At 38.3% G+C, this 22,540-nt stretch overlaps 2 protein-coding genes across 2 annotated transcripts in view; both read right to left on the reverse strand.

The window, feature by feature from the left end:
* Positions 1-14,188, reverse strand: part of LOC100744340 (dynein heavy chain 2, axonemal) — a 37,900-nt gene extending 23,712 nt beyond the window's left edge. The window contains exons 1-20 of the mRNA XM_012390702.3: positions 13,919-14,188; positions 13,195-13,652; positions 8,892-9,028; positions 8,472-8,814; positions 7,835-8,354; positions 6,134-6,276; positions 5,358-5,503; positions 5,178-5,271; positions 3,718-3,888; positions 3,423-3,612; positions 3,226-3,322; positions 2,893-3,144; positions 2,208-2,335; positions 1,920-2,038; positions 1,680-1,794; positions 1,412-1,545; positions 1,159-1,352; positions 784-1,012; positions 457-608; positions 145-395 (exon numbers count right to left, since the gene is read on the reverse strand). Coding sequence (XP_012246125.1) covers positions 145-395; positions 457-608; positions 784-1,012; positions 1,159-1,352; positions 1,412-1,545; positions 1,680-1,794; positions 1,920-2,038; positions 2,208-2,335; positions 2,893-3,144; positions 3,226-3,322; positions 3,423-3,612; positions 3,718-3,888; positions 5,178-5,271; positions 5,358-5,503; positions 6,134-6,276; positions 7,835-8,354; positions 8,472-8,814; positions 8,892-9,028; positions 13,195-13,652; positions 13,919-14,168 — 4,123 coding nt within the window. The 5' untranslated portion in view covers positions 14,169-14,188. The remainder of the gene's footprint in view (positions 1-144; positions 396-456; positions 609-783; positions 1,013-1,158; positions 1,353-1,411; positions 1,546-1,679; positions 1,795-1,919; positions 2,039-2,207; positions 2,336-2,892; positions 3,145-3,225; positions 3,323-3,422; positions 3,613-3,717; positions 3,889-5,177; positions 5,272-5,357; positions 5,504-6,133; positions 6,277-7,834; positions 8,355-8,471; positions 8,815-8,891; positions 9,029-13,194; positions 13,653-13,918) is intronic.
* Positions 14,189-15,426: 1,238 nt separating this feature from the next.
* On the reverse strand, positions 15,427-22,534 carry LOC105681372. Its single transcript, XM_033323221.1, has 4 exons — positions 22,393-22,534; positions 17,264-17,334; positions 16,270-16,337; positions 15,427-16,004 (listed from the first exon to the last, which is right to left on the reverse strand). Exons 1-4 carry the CDS (start codon positions 22,524-22,526, stop codon positions 15,447-15,449), a joined length of 831 nt encoding a protein of 276 aa, XP_033179112.1. The 5' UTR covers positions 22,527-22,534; the 3' UTR covers positions 15,427-15,446.
* Between the last annotated feature and the right edge of the window lie 6 nt (positions 22,535-22,540).

The following is a 22,540-nucleotide window of genomic DNA, read 5'->3' on the forward strand; positions in this document are numbered from 1 at the left end:
CAGAAATACATTAAAATAAGTAAATATAAATAATTTACAACAAAGTGCGTTTTTAATTTTGTCGTTAAGTCGGATACGCAAAATTCGATAGGTGTATGTAGACTTTCGTCACTCACCGTATGCTCGTTTTCTCACAATACATACGTGGATTATGAGTGGCTTCTAATGCCAAACCGTAGGATGCCATCCGCGAAGTAATTGCGATCCACTGTCTTGTCAGTTTGTCGTATTCGCTGGTTTCCTTAGGGAGCTGTTTTCGGATGTCTTCCGTGGTGAATATGTTGTCCATGTACATGTAACCGCGCTGAATTAACAGGGTCGTTTCGAGAACCTCCCCGATGGTCGAAAGGGTTCTCTCCCAGTAATCAACTTCCTCGGCAAACGGTTCAACGAACCTGTAACACTTACACATAGTATCCCATCGAGTTTCCCTTGTAGCACGTCAGTTTATCAAACCTCGTTGCCTTCATGGCTGATAATTGAATTTGATGATCCTCCAAAGATTGCATTATTTCGTCGATAGATTTTATCCTGAATATCCCGCTGTCTTTGTAAGGAATCATCTCTAAAGGTATGTTTTTCCAGATCTCGGAAATATTTTTCAGGCCCTGATGAACATGAGACGGGATCCCTTTATCTACTTAGACATTCCTGAATTTTTCTTTTACGATATGTTATTCGAGATAAAGGTGTATTCAATTTATGATCGATTAAATATTTGTATATTTGCCTAACTTTTACTTTCTTACATCTAATATACCTTTTTCAACTTGTTACGCTTACGATTTCGATAGCTAATTCCATAGTAGCAGAGTTTGAGATATCGTCAATTTGGTCTGCATAATTTTGTAGCTCCATCTCCGCGATGGTATCGAGAGTGAAATCCTCAGATGTTTCGTCGAAATCACGATCTACAATTTCTTTGACTTTCGTCCAGTGTCTAGGCCTCATCGCTGGATTCTTTAGATTAGTAATTAATGGAAGGGTACGCCTGAATCTATCCACTCTCCCCCTAAAAAATTTGTTATTCCACACATTTTGTTATCAGAGTAAGATGTCAAGAAACAGCGGTCTTCAAAATTTTATATCATTAATGAAAATGTGATTTCAAGAGAAGCAGAAAATGACAGAATAGAACAGGATAATTTCTATTGTTGCCTCGAGTGTTCCACGATCTCCCAGTTCTTTTCTTTGAGCTCCCTGCTAAGACGATTCAGCTTCCTGAAAAGAATATTCGCGGTGTTCTCCATATCTTCCATTTCAATCTTCCAGAAATTCTGCGTCCTGTATTTTTCCCAAGCATCGTTCCATTCGCTAGTGATCTCCCATACCAATTGGATGGCGTTCATGTCCTATTAAAATAATTTTCGTGCGTTTATACGAAAAGAATGGCGAACGTTTATCATTTTACCTGCTCTAATTGTATCAGTTTGAAGGAATCTGGTTGATTGATGTCGAACACTAAAAGCTGCGTTTTCAGCTTGGATTCTCTCTTTTTCAGTGCCGAAATTTCCCGTTCCGTATAACTTATCCAGGCGAACGCATCTGTATTTTCGAAATTAGAATTAAGATGGAGTTAAACACAATTAAAAATTACGCGAAAGATATATGATGACGAATATGCGAGGTTTATTTAGATTACTAATTCAGATAACTGTCCAAGTTACGAATACGTTCACCTTGCGTCGTCCAAGCAGACGTGAATGGCCCAGTATCGAAAAATTTCGCCACTTGAGCTAATACTTCGTCTTCGAACATGAGGGCATCTTGCAATAGGATCTGTTTGAATTCCTCCTAAAATAAATAATTATACCATAAGAGTTTAATATATATATAAATAGAATATGCAGATATTTATGGAAATTTGTAAACATTTGTAAATTTATAAATCTCAAAATAATTTATAGACGAATACTTGCCTTCTTTGCCTTCAATGTCTCTCTGCATTCCTCAAGAAGAGCTAAATAGGCGGCCCAGGAAGGTTGTATGTCATGCAGTTTTCGCATGAAGTCGTACGTGAAGCTCACTTCGTACTTCTCTAGATCGAGAAAACGGAACGAATAGAAATTGCAAGGGAAAAAGAACAACACGTAACAATTAAGCCTATTGGGCGTTCCTCGATAAGAAGAACACTATTGATCTCACGGGCTATCGGTCTTGCCACTGCCCTTTTGCACAAGAAAATTAAGAATTGTTTGGAGGTTTACCCAAAGTTTCGTATTGATAACGGATCTTTGGGAATTCGCTTTCTTCTCGAGGAATATCGGCGTTCAGCTTCTCAAACAACTGCATCGTGTATTGCATGCTGATAAGATCCGTCGGCTCTTTCGTTATTCTGCGAATGAATAAATTTACAGTTCCGACTAGTCGCTAAATGTAGTAAAAAATCTGCGCAGGAATTTATTGTAATTATTTAAAGGACATAAGAGATATTAGAGATTTGGAGGATATCGAGTTGCATGATTTATAGAGAAATTTTTGTAAATCGACTGCATACAGCATAGGTCGCGCAATTGGGTTTGGGATAAGTTTGATTTAGACTCGTTCTAGATTTGATTCGGACTTGGTTATATCTTCCCGCAGGGAGGATCGCCGGGACACAGACCGCGGTTTCGCGGCTGAATCCCGCTTGCGTGAGTCCTTTGGGCATAGCGAACCCATGGACACGAGCTACACAGAGCCGCCATAAATTTCGTCGTATTCAATTATATCGGCTTGATTATGTTATGGATCATTAATGGTTTCAGAATGTCTATTTTGCCTATGCGTTCACATTTTGATTAATATAAAGACGATTAATAGTACCGGGTGAAATTTAGGAAACTCCATGGAGATTTTCAGCCTCGCAAAGATTTTTGTTATTATTATGTGGTGAATTTATGTGCTACTAACTTCTTAGAATTGTCCGCGATATAGTGATACACGTGATGAACCATATTTTGGGTTTGCCGTAATAGAAGTTCAATTAACTTCTGTTGCCAAATCGAGCATTCTTCGATGATGGCACCTTTTAGTCGATCGGCATTCACGTCAAGGAAGTGCACAGTCATCACTGTTTCTTGCATCTGAACGTTATTGGCGATGATCGTGTATCTACTGATATCCGAGTCGAACGTTTCCGCGGTAGGCTTCAATTTTTCGTATCTAACCATGGATTTTATAAATCCATATAGCTTTCACAGTGGTCAACGACATAGGTGAATATTTGCGAAATTTTGTAAATACCTCTGAAGATACATGTCTCTATTTATTTCCCAAATTTCATGGAACGGTTCCCAATTTTTCATGTAGTTTTGCATCTGAACGAAGCAGGCATTCACCTCTGAAAATTTGTATTAATAATTATTGTACTTAATATAGTAACTACAATAAAGGTCATTCCGAAGGAAAAGAACAAGTATGAACGAAGGGAAGAATACAACCGTCGTTGAGTTTTTGTTGAAGATCGAGCAATTCTGGATCTTTCTCATATATTTTCCAGAATGGTGGAATTTGAAAATCGAACTTGAATTTGTCTATCAGTCGAGTTATTCTTTTCAAGGGCTCTAAAAGATTGTCAAAGATCACTGCAACTTCCATGGCGATGTTTGCCAGGTCCGGCAGGAATTTTATCTAGACATAGAAGAATCACAATCTCTTCCTCCAATCCTGACTCTTCCCGTTTTAATTTCTATTTCAAAATAGGATAATAATAGTAAAAGAATATCGTACAACTACCTTGTTGTCGATTAGCTCTACGTGTATCAAAATGAGCGGCGATGGTGGCGTAGTACCATCACCATGAAGAGCAACGTACATGACCTCGAGAGATGCGACCAAGCACATTTTGAAAGCCTCGCCTATGAGCAGGTCCATCCTGCTTAAGTAAACCTTCCACTCTTGCAATGACTGTTAACAGATTTTTATGGAATACTAATAATTGTCCTAAACTAACAATAAAATTAATAACTGTCAATTGTTATAAAATTCAGAATTAATTATAATGACTTTATTTATTTGATATTTGACAGATTTATTTAAAGCGATTGAAGCAGGAAGACGCTAGTTATTTGATTAGAGCTATTTCTTAATGTAGTAATGTAACACAACTAAAATAACTAAATTGGTACAACTAATTAACTTCTGAGTGACAACTCACAACTCACAACTTATGACTAACTCTCAACAATCGACTTACCATTAACTAACTCTCTCTACCAAAATGTCCTTTTATACCAGTTTTAGTACCCCTACCACGCACACATGTATCATAGCTGTTAATGACCCAAGATGGTCACGTACACCTTTACAACAATAGATAATTGAAAAAGGCTACGGGTATATTGCTGGGCCACATGGACCATTGGGATTTCCCATCCTTCCCGGCGCGTCAGCACTTACGCTTTTTGCTGTACTGTAGTTCATTGGGTTTTTCTCAAATGGTTTTTCCGCGATATTATATAATTGTCCATCGAGAAAAACTGACTTACCCATGTTTCCTGGTGTATCTTCATATCACAATGGAAATAACGCGTGTAACAGCAATTCCGGATTAACGAGTACGTGTGTTCCTCACGGCAATCGCTTCACGCAGCGATATATCGTTACACGAATCGGTCTGGTCAGGGTTTTCGCGTCGGAGTGTCGTAAGAATTGCACCGTATAGCCTACAGGGATAACGCGAGAATGTTTCGTGCGGATCTTACTCTGTGAATGGCCGCATTTGTTGTCGATGCAAGGAAGAAACGAGCAGTTCTGGGTGAGAATGAAAATGTCGGGACAGAACGACGCCGTGTCTCGCTGTTATTTCATCGTGTTCAGCAACGTTTCTCTTCTATGTTCACCGTTTGAAGTATAAAGAGACATTTTAATAAAATATTTCGTATGATATATATTTTTTCCTAGTGGACAGACACTTGGCCGTGTAGACACACGAAAGGATGCTAAATATTCCGAATACTTGGACACTGAATGCCTGGAGAGATTTTATGTCGCCATAAAAGTTCGCATCTACGCGAACATTCTCCCTCTATGGCGATTTATGTTATCAAGATTGCTTTTTACGAGGACGGTCAGTTTGGCTTTCAACAACGAGTGATTCAAATTGAGTATTATAAGCTTTAGTCTTATAAACTGTAGGAATAAATATATAAAATAATCGGATAAAAAAGATATTTAACAATCTTTTGAACACTTACGTCTTCAAGAACATCCTTAAATCCATCCAAAATAACCAATATATACTGAAAGATGGTTCTGTGATAGCCCAGTAGAACTTCGAAAGTTTCGTCTCTTAAATAATTCATTATACGTATCCAATGATTCATCCTTTACCTTCAAAATTTACTATACTCATTTTAGATCTATTCAAATCGTACCTGGTTTTCAGTAACTCTTGTTGTAAATCCTCCAAAGCGTAAGTGTAATTCTGCCTGATTTTGATCATCGGCGTATCGCAAATCTTCTCACATAGTCTCATGATACCTTGATTCGATTCTTTGTAAACGTCAATGAACTCTTGAAGCTGCAAGAGAATACGTGCGATTGAAATCGACCTTTCCACTTCTCGTACATCGAAAAAGCTATACGACGACATGTACGAGAGGAATCTTTGACAACCTTGACACCTGCTGTGTGTCGGTATATTTAAAAATTTTGTGAAATGTTCGAACTTGATATAAGTGTCTATACATTTACTTATCAACATTCATTCAGTAAGATTCTTTTTACAAAGCTGTTCGAGTCACCAGACCAAGGCAAGGAAGCGAACAAGGTCGAACAAGACATTATACTGAAAACGGGTGAATTTCGCACCGTTTAGCAAAAGGCAATGAAGTGTCCGGCTTTGTCCTTCGACCAAATTCCGTCGATTTGAACAGGGTAACGAATGACCGCAAACGCGGCCTCGGATATCCGCTATTGTTATTCCGTTTCGCCAGCACGCGCTCTTCTTGCTTAATTAAACAAACAAAGGCTGCGGACAGATCCCACTTGGCTGGGTCAAAATTTAATTTCGCCAGGACAGAGCCGGACTCGTTGCATAAATTTCTGCAGCGCATAATATAGGCGTCGCCCTTTCCGACCGATTTAGGTTGGACGAAGAGGACGATAGCGACGGTAACCAGAAACGGAGGAGGGATAGAACGAAGCGTACATTTGCCGTTTGGTTAAAGCAATCCTCGATGTATGCGTCCACGTATTCAGTGTTCCATGTCAGCCTGTTTAAGCCGGGATTGATCTTCCTGTCTACGTGGCGAATTAGTTCGCGGAACAGATCGCGTTCTGTCATCGACAACGCTGAAAAACACAATATGCTATATGTACATTAATACGTATATGTACTCGTTTATGCGCGCATGTGTCCACTCGACACAGTTCACCGCAGCAGAAACGCGATTATCCGAATCTGTTCGTTCTAGCGTACATTCGATCGTTCGATTACCATTTGATGTGTCAATTCAAAATTCTCGTTGAAACGTAGTCCTATTCGAGGATTTTTTAAAGTAGCGCGCAGGATTTTTAGAGATACAAGGTTACGATGTAACGATGTACGATGAAATTATATGGTTACGGCGCTGTTGGTTCGAGCTACTTGGCTGACAACGAACAAACCGATTTCCACTTTTATGTTACTCTCCGCTCTTATGATATAGTCTTCGTAATATAGATAATACGGTATAGATGAATGAAGTTTCAATGAAACTCTTTATTGAACTTTTTATTCGTAGATTGCGTTCCGAACTCGTTAAATTTATCGACGATTCTTCAGAAGGAAATTAATTTATCGGGAAACAGATTTTCAGAGGAATTTCGAGGAGAGCGAGGTGCATCGTTTTAATTAACTAGGATAATCTAGCGTGTTCTTGTTCATAAACTTTGTACCCACCATCTTGATATTTTCTAATCATGGCCGGGATTCTCTAGTCGATAATAACACGTAGTGGCGTGTTAACAGCGAGCCGACAGACGCGCCAGGTATTTCTGAGGGAAATGTACTTGACCAACTATTTCGCAATCTCCAGAACTCGAAATACAAACGGAAAGTTCGTGCACACCACAACGTTTGAAACTTCGAAACATCTGCTAGAATTTGTTCCAACACGTGTCTACGAGTTGTTCAGATTTATACAAATGATGAAGAAGAAACATCAAAAAAGAAAAAAGTAGATGAATAACATTCCAGATAAGAATAAAGTAGATGCGTTCAAATACTTTCGTCAGCCAGTGTATTTTCATCGATTTAGAAATATTTATCAATTGGTGGAAGTGTCAACCCATCGTGATAAATAGCGGACACGCCACGGTCTTTGGAAAATGAAGGTCCAACCGGAATTTGCGCCACGCCACTAATTATTGCTTCGTAACTCGACGTATTCACAGGGTTTGATGCATCAGAAAATGTATATACGTTTAATAGAATTTGCCATGACGTGGAGAACGTCAGTTAGTGAGTTTGGAAGAAGCAATTTAGTGAGTTCTAATTAATCACGCGCCACGAGTTCCGTAATCGAAGTATTCGGCATCGATGAAAGGAAGAAGAAAATTAAGAAATTGCGGAACATAGAAACATAACGATATTTCATTTACAATATCGTTTAATATCACTTAAAGAGCTCGAGGTCCGTTTTATTCTACAATCTGCATTAATTCATATACATATGAAATTCCCATGACCGCTGTAATTTCTGATCGAGTTCGAAATATTAGAATAATCGAGGAGATAGTAGACGATCGAGGTTGGAAAAAATTTAGTAGAAAATTCCAAAATTACATGTAAAATTCCCAGTGTGGTATTAATGCATCTTTGGCGTATTGTTAGAAGCTTGTTAATAGTTTAATATTGCAACCAACTAACCTTTAATCACCTTATTGTAGCCAATAACTACAGCAAGAACGCTCTCGTAAACGAAGTTCAGAGTTTCCCATTTATCGTAAACGATTTGAACCTGAACAGGGATAGTGAATTTGAGAGTAATCCAATAGGCGGTTTCGCGGCATAAATTCAAAATGTCCGGGTTGATGTTGCAGCATAGTAATCCAGCAGACGAGTCGCTGCGTCGCATAAGGAAACGATCAAGCTTGACACGTGGATTCTCGCCAACCTCGTGTATCCATTTCATGTATATATCGATAACGAAATCCTCGATCGATTTCTTTAGCAGATCGTGCTGATAGTAGATATCCTCGCTAAGACCGCAAAAGGGCATCCACATGGCCTCCTCGAGCGCCTCTCTTGTTGATTGCAAACGAGCACCTTTCAGTCGTAGGTTCAATGCCCTGCCTGCATAATATGGAGTCATCGAAGGATACTCCTCCTTTTCGTCCAGTATCTCCTGCTTCGTTCGTTGGATATCTTCGCTGAAGAGTTTCCATATCTATGGAGGAAACGAAATCTTTCTTTTATCTGTCTTACCTTAAATTTTCGCTTCGATATAATTTTTATAAGACATCTTATTTAATTTTGAAAATTTGAGATTTTACTAGCTTCGTACCTCGATCGTTTTAGCATCGAACAGAGCTTTCAGTTTCTCGCGATTCATGTAAGTGTAGAAACTCTGAAAATCCTCCACTGCTTCCTGTACGCTGTTCAAGCGTGCGAAAATTGACGTGACTAGGTTTTCGATGATGACTTCTAGATCTTTCATTTCGTTGCGAAAGGTAAACATGTCATCGTGCCACATGCCGTAATGAACATCGAGGATTCTGTCGGACTCCTGCTCGATCTTCTGCAGTGCCTCGTGAAATAATCTTTCGATTTTTTGACACACCCTTTCGCGCTCTTCTCCCTTCGTTCCACCGAACAGCGGTCTCATTATTTCCGTTGTTTCGTCTATTCTGTGCTTAGTATGCCAATGGGTTAATCCCTGATCAAATCGTCGGTCGACGGGCGTGAAGAGGTGCAGACTGATTACCTGGCAAAATCGATCATCGCCTGACAGATCTCAATCATGTCGTGGCACCTGCTAATGAAAATATCAATATGCTGGAATATATTGTCCCTGTCTAAATCCCATGGTATGTCCGTTAGGCTATTGTGGGCTTGCGCTATCTGCAAGACAAACACACAGAGATGACTGTTATTCGAAAGAATTGTCTCGTGAAAATATTACGCACGATCGAGTCAGTCGTTTAATATCCGGCCTAGTGACGCATTCAAATCGATCCGCGATGGAGAATGTGACTCTAAGCCGTTAAATGAGCTTTTGTTTCACCCTCTATACGCTTATCCCATTTTATTCTGTATTATCGGCTGTTCTGCCAGTGAAAACAGTTCGCCACCATCTCCACGGGATGGTGTATACATACTTTTCAGTCTATCAGGGGTGAATGAACAGGAAATGTGTCATAATTCGTTTCTACTATCCCCTTTTAGCGCCATCAACTAGTTTATCTCGCGTTAATGCTTTATCGTATGAATTATTAATACTATTTTTATTCTACATATTACGTACATTACATACGCATAAATATTTCTTTCTATTTTTATCTCCCTGTGGATAAAAGTTGAAAGATTGTATTATTTATATCAGAAAGTTTGAGTATAAAGAATTAATTCTTCGTCAATTCGTCATTTTACTATCAAGCTGTTAGTCCTTTGAATTCTGACAATAAGTATATTCCATTCATGGTATGTTCTTATCTCTATACTATTATCTCTATTATGTCTATTTATATTATTCTTTTATTCGTTTCTATCACATATAAATAAATATTCTATATATTCTATATATTACCTCTATATCATGGTATATATTTCATTTTGTTCATTTTAGTGAAAGTGATACTTTAAAAGTAGATATCTTCTAGATATGAAGTATTGAAGAAGCTTTTATGATTCCTCGAAATACCATGCGGGCTATAGACTTTTCTATATAAAATCGTATCGCATTGTTACAGGGTGCACGAGAATTTTCTCTTGTCAAACATCATTCTAGGAACGCCATTGACACACCAGACGATTCAATTTCAAAGCGTTCGAGTGCATGACGTTGTTACGTCATTTCGTATCTTGTCAACAATCAGGCTGGCTTTCTTCCATTTTTATATTTTTCCCGTTTATATTTGGACGATCAATCGCGGGATCGCGATTCATTTTCGAAAGGGACGCACTTGATCGTTTTTCGAGAGCTTCATAAACAATCGGAATATCGAAATTGCAATATTATTTCGTTGCTCCATTGCTATCGTACTATTTTTTTCGCTGTGGCGCCTGTTTTTTAATAATTTGAGTCGAGATTGTTTTCGCACTATATTGCGCATTCTGTATATTTGCACGCTTTTAAATTTCTCATAAATGCGTTATCATCAGAAATCTGCTAATTAGATGTACAAAATCTTTTCTAATTTGCATAGCTTTTAACATTACAATGCTTTAACATTTACAAAGAATAAAAAGTATCGTTTGCCAGCCTCAATTCGTCGTCAGAACTCTTTGTGATCCCCTAAGAAACGTTGTTTCACTCTCTATCAATGACTCATAGTATGATCATTGAGATTTTTCACGGAAAAATCGAGAATTTCAGACTTTTTGACTACGATTTCTGCGCCCTCAGTTCGCGAGAATAATCACGATGCGATACGTAGCCCATGGCAATTCTAATCCCTGTCGACGCTTATCTAGCCACACGGGAAACGCCTAAGTCGAGGTTACTGTGACTTCCGTTTAACGCGAAAACTTGACCCGGTTCCAGAGGCAACCCTCCCTTCGGCGACAACACGTCCCCTCGTTGCGCAGGATAAAATGTTAATTTTGAGATTGACGAATTATCTTTAAACGTTTCCCTTTTTGCAGCCTTTTCTGTTACGAGTTTGTTTGATGACAGTTTAAGATGTGATTTGCTTTCTTTCTTAATTTTATAAATTTGTCTTAGTCATCAAGTACACCAAGTAGTATCAAAATCGAAATATTGACGAAAATAGATTAGATAAATATTCATGATTAGACTGCGATGTTATGCTAATTCATATTTTTATGAATGTAGATAAACTAACAGGACTCAAATAGAAATTTCGAAACATTATAACCAATGCCCCGGTACTTTGAATAATTTTTATGTTTTTGAATATTGTGTCCAGTTTGTAAATTTTTAAATACAAATGTATAAACATGTACAGTTTACTTATCGTATTTTTTTAACTGAGTTTTTCGTTTAATTTGTGACGATATTAAAATTATCAGTCGCGCAGTGGGCTTAGCAATACTTTTACGTTCATTTGCACGTAGCACGGGTGCTCGCGTGTTGTTTTACCACGATCCGTCGCGATTAAAGGAAGATAAGATTAATTGCAGGCTCGAGCCGCTCGCCTCGGCGAATATTATTTTAACAGGGATGGGAGCGTGTTCCCGCGTTCACGGGGATCATTGTGAACCGGCCAAAGGGTGGGTACAATTACCGTGACTTCCGCTTAACGCGGGAACTCCTCACTTTGCCTAACGGCTCTTTCCTAAGTATCCAAAGTAACTCCGCACACGTCGTTTAATAGTCCCTTAATGCACCGACCGTCGACTGAATTTGTACGCGATAACACAGTGAACATTCAAACAGTCTTTCGAAAGCATTATATGTATTCAAAAAGTAAAAGCAAATATCGAACGATTAACGAAATATCAGGCATTTAGAGCAAAAATGGATTCTACTACATTTTTATGAAGTACATAAGTTTATATATTATTGTTAAGATACTTTTTCAAACACTTGTTTATTTTTAACAAGATCTATTTTAATTATAATATTACGAATAAAATCAAATTGTAATTATATTTAGATCATGATTCTATCAAGATCACATATCCCAAATCCCGTATCCTATTCCATCTTCTATGTCTTATATCTCATATCCCACATCTTATGTTATGTATCACGCAACCATTTTCTATACCTAACATCTCTAAAGTTACATATTAGGTTCCACGATTTCTACCTCACTTTCCATACTATTGACATACTCTGTATTTTACATTCAACATCTAATACTTACAATCCCAAAGCTATTCCACAATCCATATTTCCATCCCACATTCCATATTTCATATAGCTTATTTCATACCCTATATTCCACAACTATTAGTGTTCCTAACATATATCCGTATCTTTCACCTTACTTCTCATACTTCATTTCATATTTTTTTTTTGGTACTCTATATCCCACATCCCGTATCGCTAGGAAATATCTTTTATCCTTGCTTTTGTAGCATGTACATCTATTCTTCCTACATTTAACGTTTCATATGTCCTATTTCCTCTTCTGTGTCCCATATCCAGTATCCCTGAAACATATCTTCCATTCTTATTCCCACAGCACATATCTCCATCCGACGTCTCATATTTTATATTTCCATATCCTTTATCCTATCATACGTTTTCCACATGCCCTTTTTCTACCTTCTATGCCCATACCCGGTGTATTCTTCTCTGTATTCCAAATCCTGCACTCTACTTTTCCCTATATTCCAAATCAAACTAACAAATTTCCTAAATCTATGTTAACGATCACGAATTTCAAGTATGGAAAGTGTAGGCCCTTGACGCGGTTTGTGGGAAATTCGTTGGGAAAAACTCCATTTTGTGGGAAAAGAATTTCATCGTGTGGGTTAGTGAATTTCGTTCGTGGAAAAGGAATTTCATTTTGTGGGACAATGAACTTCATTTTGTGGGAAGTGTCCATCATTTGTGGGTTTTGTGTGAAATTTATAAGAAATGAACTTCATTTTATGTGATAGCGAATTTCTTTTGGGGAAGGTGACGGTTTCTTACGCGCTGCTTGTGCGATACATTTTATCTTTTGTAGGAAACATACTCTTCGTCGAAATTAGAAGGGTAAAATCATTGAACTAGGATAGGGAAAATGAAATAAGGAGTAAATACAATGACCGGTAGGGAATGTAAAGAATGGAGTAGTGATGTAGGGTAGGGAACATTAGATGTATGTATTAGATTGTGCATATTTGATATGATGCACAGAATTTGAGAAATGGAGTAAGGAATGGGAAACGTGAAATATAGAAATTTACACATTATCATGAGTTCACGAGATATGGGGCTGAGAATATAAGATGTCGGAAATGAAATAAGGAATATGAAAGTATAATAGGGAATATTTCATAAATATAAATGTAGTAAGTGTTACTTATAATGAATTATACAACTTATGGAATATCAGAGTTAGTTCACTTTTGCTCTCAATGCCTCAATACGGAGAAAAATGAATATTAACCTTGTCATACAGTGCTTTATAATTTTCACAGGCGTCTATACACTCTCTGAACTTTTGCATGGAACTTCTAGGCTTCTCAGAAAATACTTCATTAAAGTCGATGTAATCTCGACACAGGATAATAATTTGATTACTAAGAGCCTTGAAGAGATTCTCTATTCTCTCATGACTGTTATAGAACGGTGAATTCAACCAGATTATTCTGAACAGATGTATGATTAACATCAGATGTTCCTCGATGCTTGATGGTGTAGTGCATTTCTCTAATTCTGCAGAAGGATCTATCAAGATTCGAAGATACTCGATGTTAGATTTGGCTTCCTGTACGCCGTCTTCGATCTCATCTATTAATGATAAGAACTGGCGAGCATAAGTCGAATGACTTATTAATAGGAATTCTGCTATTATTTTCACCGTTTGGTTCTGAAGCTGGTGGTTTAGACCGCAGAGATTGTCATCTGTTAGAGAAAGAATTTTTTGTGGTACAAATATGTTTAGAAGAAGGAACGGAAGCTTAGATTCTGGGAGCTGGAGTTATACACATTTTATTAGAATTTACATTGAAATATTCAAATTCGAACGTTCAGATTATAAAATATTAAATTAATATTTTATAATCAGTGTACAGAAATTTATTAAAGTGAACTGCCCAGAAATCCCAGATCTAATATGCTTTACAAGCAAATACATACTCCTGAAATATTTACGAAATGAAATTACTAACATCGATAAATCCAAAAGTCGTACTCGTCTTTTAGACACAACAATTCGTTGGGTGTCGCTTGCTCCTGGTCTGAGAGGGCTATCCTTATTTGGGTGGTCCAGTAGGCTACCACACTCTCCATCCTCTTGACCAACTCCTTATCGGTGCAGTCCTCTTCGGTCAGGTTGCTACCCTCACGAGGTACATATATCACCGTTAAGCCCAGCATTTTGTACGTAAGGTCTGTTAAGTTGCAGAAGAAGGTGTCCATGTTCGTGTAAAAGTCCGCCTTCACGCATGTATCTCAGGTTAAGGAAAACGAATAAGCTTCTCCATCGATATTTTCCCTTATTTTTATTTTCCCTGTTCCTCCAATACTTTCGTTATAACTTATCGCAATATAATTTAAAGAAAAGGACTCAGCTATTCTATTCCATTTCGTTCAAACAATTTCCCACTGAAATTTATTTCTTATGATTCCGAAAACAGAGATTAAGAATTATGATTCGAGAAACTATAAGAGATCCAGAACAGATTAATTCACAGAGATGGAAACCAGTAAAAGTGTCAGGTCCTGTTCATCTCTAGGATCCTCGTTTAAAACCATGTCCTCGCAATTAGAGGAGAACGACTCCTTCGATTCAGTTAGGATCGCGGATCCATTAGAAATAATGAGACGACTTCCAGCCAAACACAATGCAATCGTTTCTGACTCGAGGTGGACCTAATAATCCGTCGTTCATGGCCTTCCGTACATGTGCAAACATCGACGCCGAATTTACTAGCGGCGAGTTGCGCAGTGCATTTAGTCGAAAATTATGGTAATAATAACTTCGTTCCACCCTTCCTGTTTCACCCTCTCCTTTTAGTCCTTCTTCTCTTCTCTCACTCTGTTGGTCGACACTGGGCCGAAAGTTCGCGTGGCGCGCTGCGGTAACAGGGATTGCGCGGCCGAAGTTACAAATTCGCTTGGTAACGTCGTCAAGTCGGGGTTGTTGCGAGCTTAAGCCGAGGAGACTGTGCAAATGTTGGCCGATCGTCCTTTGTTCCAAACCCTCTTTCGTTACTGAAAGCTATTTGTTAGTTTCGATGTAGACAAACTATTAGTGGATCGTCGTTCAGTGTCTATTAATAGTAGAGCCGTAAATAAGTAAAGTCTAAATTGGAATCGAAGACACGAATAAAGTATCAGAGAAAGTTATGGAACTAGGTCGTTGTAAATTTATGAAATTTCCATGAAATCTGATCATTTGAAGTACCGCGTTAGCTATATCATTAACTTAGAAACTTCCTACTTTCAAGGGCTCAGGAACGTGGAAAATTTTAGACATCAGAATTAAAAGTATCGCTATTGAAATTGTTACCCTAAAGTGGCAAGATTATGAAAACTCCGTACCTAAACTATACAAAAGCTTCCGACAAGTTTCTCTCAAGTAGGAAGCTGAATTTTGTAGATTCGAATTTTGGAAAACGCCATTGACGCGGGACATTCGCCCACGAAGATTCTAGAGCGCCCACTGCTACCCAATTAAACTTATAGCTGGCGGTTTTACACCCACAGATTGTTTACCAGAGAGGGAGAGAAAAAGAGGGAAGAGGAGCAAAAAGAGAAGAAAGTCCTGGAGGAGGAGACAAGAAAGTTTCGTAGTTCAGCTCGTTGAAGTATCGTTACGATACCGTGCTCCCCGGAAAACTTTCCCCGACTAATTAAACACGAGTTAAGCCACTGAACAAAGCGGGCGAGAATCCTCTCTGGATGGATACTGTCTGGCCAGGTTTCGATCTTGAGGAAGATCGGCGACAACACGTTTTGAACAACCGACAGCACGTGCTGCTCTACTTTATCGTTCACCGAGCCGAACAACACGCGATCCCGAAATGTGTCCGCTCGCAGGATCTCTTGTGGTTCCCTGATGAAGTAGGTGAGCTCGTATACCGGTACAATAGGGAACGACAGAGAAGCAGCGAGCCTGTTGTATAAATAATAGATGGTCAGGGTGGTCAAGTTCGGATTTAGAAAGAACTCTCGAATTGTCAATTCCAAGTAGTAGGACCAGTCCTCCTTCCTTAGTCCGCCCAAGGTTGTCATGTCTTTCACACAGTTGACCTGTAAGAAGAGGAAGATTTTGTTCGTTTATTGGCTGAATCTTTTAATTATGATTAATGTTAATATCAAAGGGTTGATTTTCTTTTTACTTATGATATGAGTTTTAATAATTAATATTATCATTTTCTTTTTTGCGAAGGTTGTAGTTGTTGGTATTTAGGATAAGGCTAAATCTATTCATAATCTATCTAGTATTGTGCATCAAGAAATTTTTCCACGATCGTTATCCGTCTTTATGTTCTAAGATCCGAGTTAAACTACTAACCAGGTTCGACAGTTCCTGTTCATCGTAGATCGGTCTAAGTTCCTCTTGAACTTCATCGACTTCATGTCCTGCAACAGAATATATCAACGTGTCAGTCAATATCCACTCCACCAAATACATAATTTTTTTCCTAACTTGTTTGTTTTCAGAAGCGCAAGATCATCGAATTTGAAAATTAATCGACAACTGCGTTATCTATGATACTATATAAAATATCAAATTTACCATACTGCATGTATCTAACAATTTTCCCGAGTCTTTCTTCTCAAAGAGTTAAAGAACGACTCTGCACCGGGACCAAATTTTCTCCGATCGTAAAGATCGTTCGTTAGACGGCGATCGAAAGTAGCGATCGCGATGGGTCTCCTTAAATCCGACGGGAGTTAAATCGGACACATTCGTTTCTAAGAATCTCTCCTGTCCGTTCCGATATCGTTTTTCGTTAGTTCTCTTCTTCTCCGCCCCGCTTTCTCGAAAGCGCATACAACCAGAAGAGCACCAAGCCCACCACACCCTCTGTGCCACCCTCAGGATACGACTTCGCTGCTGGCAATCTAACAGGAACGATAAATCGCGGCCAGCTAGTGAATCGGCGGAAGAGGAAACACGTTGGGTGATCGAGGCGCCGCGGGAGGACACGTTGCCATAATTTATTAGACTATGATAGCGAGTATTATGTAGATAGTACCGATGCTCTCTCCCTTCCTCTCTTCTCACTCTCTCTCTCTCATTTTCCTTTTGTTATGCTATAGGAAACATTCTCTCAACCCGAGGGACTTATTACTGTCACGCAGCTTTCTATGCCAATGATTTTTCACAAATTTTACATTCTAACCCTGTCACGTTCCTCATGGTATGCTTTTTCCCTTTTACTCTTCGTTCTTCGTCGTTCCTCTTTTCTTCCCTCGTTGGATCTATGCGAGTGACGCGAGGATTTCACGAATTTGTTCAGCAGTCGCGAAAGATGTATTCGTGAAAGGAGCACGTCACTTGCTGACGAGGCTCTGGGTTGTGAAGGTTGGTGGTTGTTGACTCTTCAAACGCCATCCAAAGACTTGTTGTTGGCTATTTTGCACAAGGGATGATAGGGCGAAAATATCTGCAGGAATTTGAACAGGAGCCTATCGCGCGGAAACGTTGTGCTTCGACCGTGGCTATTAGGCATCGGATTTTTGGTTCATCTTTGGATTTTGAATTATATATCTTTGAATCACGAATTCATAACAACAATTTGGATCATAAAGTTTTGGGTTATAGAACTTCGAGTTCTAAATCTTTAGATTATAGAACTTTGGATTACGCATCTATGAATTCTAGACCTGTGAAGTAAAAGATACTTCAGAAAGACATTAAAACGAACAAACATTTCTGAAATTTATTTTATCTTGTTTGCGCGACGACTCTGTTGCATCTGATGTATTGTTTACAAGGCTTCTACATCAAATATTTGTAAAATATTTGCACAGGTTGTTTTACGACGAAAGTGGTAGGAAATGGCGAGAACGGATAGTGTTTAGGATGTAACGACGGAGAAAGCTGGAATATGGGTTTTTTTTCAGGTTTGGAAGTGAAAATTTGTTGCCTTCGGCTGCTCGACAGTTCGTGTGTCATAAAACACAAGCGAGTGTTTCAACTTGCTGACTTTTACGATGCTCTACGTCTTAACAGGATTGTTTCGCCAAACCTGTTTACTGTTTCATTTCTTCTAATTTATTGTGATTGTCTTCCCTTAGATTTAAGTATCTTTTTGCTACTTTTTTACTTGGGGGTGAGTTCCATAATTATAATTAAGATACTTCCCCGTTTTTCTTGCTACTGCAAATGGATTATCCTTTTTTTGCCAGAGCCAAGTACTCATTTTATATTAACACCATGTTCTAGACGAATTTTATCTTCTGGAAACTTCTAAAAAATTCAAGACATTTTGCATATTTCATTCTCAGCCGAAGGCAAATCTAACCAAAAAGATTCTAATACCATTCGTATGTAATAGCAGTTCGAAATTTTTCCTCTTTCTAAAAATTTTTTCTACAGCTTGGTCCAACTGCGACAATTCGAATTTTAATCGCTATCATTTTGAACATTTTTTTCCCTAAAAAGCATCGCGAGTGAATTCCCGGATCTCGCACGGAACATCGATAATCCGCGCAGCGTTACGCGGAATGCGCGATACGCGCGAAGCATCGGCCGATAATGGACAATGTATTGCCAGCAGGAAGAACAGCAAGGCACACGTTCCAGCCGCGTTTTTCACCGGAAAAAGAGAGTGACATTCTCGCGACACGCATGGAAATGATCGGCCTGCCGTCAGTACGGCGGAGGATCATCGCCGAATCGGCGAATTACCATTGAATTTTTCATACCAGCGTTGCGATTGCAAGGGAAAGGAACGTTATCGCGATGCTATGAAAAATACGTGAATTCTATTGCATTTTTTTTTCAAATGAGAGGTTGGTATTTTCGGAGGTTTATTTGGCCAGTCATTTCATTAGAAACGCGATTATAGGAATTCTACAGCAATGTTGGTGAAAAATTGTTGTGATTGCAAAAATATTTGATTTTTATCAATTTATCTGAAATAGGAGTTGGCTTTCGAGCGTTTATCTGGATAAACACTGGATTAACTGTGAAATTATGAGGATTTCTCAGTGACGATTACAGGAAGTCAATCTTTATTCAAAAAATTAATTTTCGCCATATATTTATTATTTTTTTTTTTTTTTTAAAGAGCGGCTAATTTTCGCATAGTTATTCACTCGGCAATTAATTTAGCTGCAAAATTATTTATCAGCGATGATTAAAAAATGTCCTCTTCATTAAAATTCACGACTACTGATCGTAAAAACGCGACGAAAATGTTAATTATTTTTTGCGAAAGGAGGGCGTGGTTTTTCGAGGATTTATTCGGAGGTGAACCACTCGATTAGCAGCACGATTACGCGAATTTCCCAGTGGTGATCGTGAAAAGTCAGTCGTTCTGTTTATTAAAATTCATTAACATTGTATCGATCGGTGGATGAGTGGGGTTGGTCGGGGGTTGGGCTCGCAGGGACACGGCAATAACGATTCGCAATAAAATTCTCGTCCAGCGGATTAACCGTTACAATTTCGTTACGCGTTCAACGCGAAAGTAATTCCTTTTTTTTACCATGGTGCTACCGGGGTGAGACACGATCGAACCCCGGTGAATATCGTGGCAAACATTTTTGCTTGACCATGCTGGTGTATTAACACGCGTGCGAGCGCCACAGACATAGCGACCATTGTCGACGTAATTACGGGCACTTTGCGCGGTGTGCGAAATTATTTCGCCATCCTTTGCTAGCCATTGAGTCTGTGTAACAAGCTACGATTTCAAATTTTCTTTCCTGGAATAAAATCCAATTTTTTTCGCGATAGGAAGGATCAAAGTTGAGGAACATACGACAGGCACAATGCGTTTATTCTTTTGCAATTGATATTTGTGATTTTGTAGATTCGTTTCTGGTTTATTTCTAGATTGATTATAGATTAGCCATAGATGATTCTCCTTAAAATGATGTTACTGGGTCCGAGGTAATAAGCATCGATTTCAGTCTTTCGCCCCTCGAATACAATCGGATCTTTTCGTGATAAAATGAAAATAGACATTTAAGAACGAAAACGTAAGATAAGAATGTGTCAGTTCCTTGTAAATGAGAGTTTTATAACTTTGCAGCTTTATTTCTCGTCTATTTAATTGACAAAGATGCTGACTTGGAATATACGACAAGAAATACACTATACCTAGATGATCGTAATTAATGTGGTGTAATAGAAATAAATAGATATACGTATTTAATAATTACCTACTGTGTAATTACGTTTCAATTGAAAAAACAGGTAAACTTCTACATTGAATACGACTAATAACGCTACTGGTATCTCCTATTATACATTTGCTTCTATTATAATACATTTTAGAATTATCATAAGACAGGACTAAATAAATAAAAAATAAAAAAGTTAACAACCATAGATTAACGAAATTTTTCAAACGCACTAAAAAAGATTCTAGCACCTACGTAATTCACGATTTCATCCCCTCAATTACGAAGAGCGACTGCGAAGGGGTTAATATGAAATTAAATCCCATTGGCGATTTTGCGACGAGTCCTCGGCGCCGAATTGCCGTCCTCGATCATCCACAGCCAGTCCGTGACATTAATTGTTCGCAGGGTAGTTTCAACCTTCTCCCTTCCTCCGTTATTCACCACCCTATGCTTGCTAAATCTCCTTGCAGACACCCGCTGGATATTTCGAATAAAGCCCCGTGCTCACAATTCGAATGCTCGTTATTCGACAGACAGGTATTGGTTTATCCAGTTTACCTACTTTCTAAACTAGCGACGAATTAGCCACGTTTCTCCTTCGAATCGGTTCGAGAAACGGGTCTCGAATTACCATAAACCCGGAGACAAATTAGGAACTCGGATACGCCGATTAATCGTCCACCAGAGCGGCCACCTTCAGCGTCATAATTCAACCCCTGGCGCACTCGTATCGATGCTACCTCATTGTCAGACTCGTTCGAATGATTTTCTCTCCAGTTTCTGTTAGTTGGAGCTACAAGGCCGAGAAAAAATCTTAGACCTTCCATTAAACGCTTCTGTCTCAATAAAATCTTACTAAATCCGTGAACGAAGGGAACCATAAACGAAGAACACCATATCTAAAATTTTATCTTTACATAATTACACGTTTTCTAAAAATATATATTATTTTCATTGTAATATAAAACCAATAACGTCGATCGTTTAAGATTTTTGCACATACGATCGATATAACATTTTGTTGTACATGATCGATAGGAGTGACTCTAACTTTCTTTCGTGTCATACTGTATAAGAAAGTTTAACGGAATTAAACGATTTTAACGGGCGGGGGGGGGCAGGGTTAAAGGGGCGAATTATAAAATATTGGAAAATATTTGAAATAGCTTGAAAGTTTGTTAATTATAATGATTCTTTTGTGACTGAAAATATAGTACATAAAGTAGTTACAACGATCAAAGCAGAAGGTGTTGCAACATAGGATGAAGGAATGATCGAAGAAGAGTAATATTTAAGAAAAACAAAACTTTCCAATTTACTTGTTTTGAGTATCGGGCATTTAATAACGGTAAATTGAACATCGAGGAGCGAGCTATACATAATATTAGACCTGGTGGAGTTCCTTTCCGCCAATTACCACTCTTCATTTTCGCGGCTCGATATTGCTGTACTTTCATCGTAGTTTCACTTACATCGTAATAAAAATTCCAACGCAGCGAAAAAGAATTTACGAAGAATCTTTGCTAAACTGTTCTCTCTAATTTTATCCTCTTACTTTATAATGTCGCGCAACATTCGTGTTACGATTAACTTATTTAAAATTGGAATTTCAGTTTTAAAAAGACTAAAACGAACGATGTATCTGATAAATGCAACAGATGTAGTTAAATATTTCAGTTGAGATTTAACATTTATAGCGTGCTCTTTACTGGTACACGAGATCTAACTTTTTCTGATTGAAAAACATTTTCTGTACTGACCGATCTTGAATCTTCTCATTAATTTTCTTTTTTTATTACTGAATACGTCACAATTAATTCTCGTTGAGAATTACAAGTATGCCGACTGGAGTGTTACAACGGCATATCCATCTAGGGGCAGTTGTACGTAAATTCAGCATTCCATTATTTCACGGAAATTCATGTACATGAAATAATCATCTTTCAATCTTGAAAATACTACAAATTTTTCATACAATCTGATACAAATTCTACGCGATATTTAAATATCTTCCATCAAAATTCCATCGAATTTCGTCAAAAGAATATATTAATACCAATTTTCAAATACCGAACTAATATATCGTAAATCAGACGCGACAAAATTGAAAAGAAGGTTAGCGAATACCAACATCTCGAGATAATTCATCGCGGAATAACAGGTTTGAAGAACCAAAGAGATAAAGGAGACTCCGGAAAGAATAAGAAAATCGGGGAGGAAAATCGGAAGAAAAATACAGGGAAACTAGAGGAATTGGCAAAGGGAGGAGAGTTGCATAGCGGAAGGTAGAAATGTAGAAAATAGAAGAAACTGGATGGCAGAGGAGAGTCGCTAGAAGAAGCCTTTAATATTTTTCTCGTAAATCTTACGTTGTCTCTCCTCTTCGTCGGTGGACTCAGCGTCCAAGTACTCTCTGTGTGGATCCGAGGGCGGCTTATCTTTAACTTTATCTTTCCGACTTTGCATTTTATTGACGGCTC

This window comes from Bombus impatiens, unplaced genomic scaffold, assembly GCF_000188095.3.
Source record: "Bombus impatiens unplaced genomic scaffold, BIMP_2.2 scf_0843, whole genome shotgun sequence".
Classification (NCBI taxonomy): Eukaryota; Metazoa; Arthropoda; class Insecta; order Hymenoptera; family Apidae; genus Bombus; species Bombus impatiens.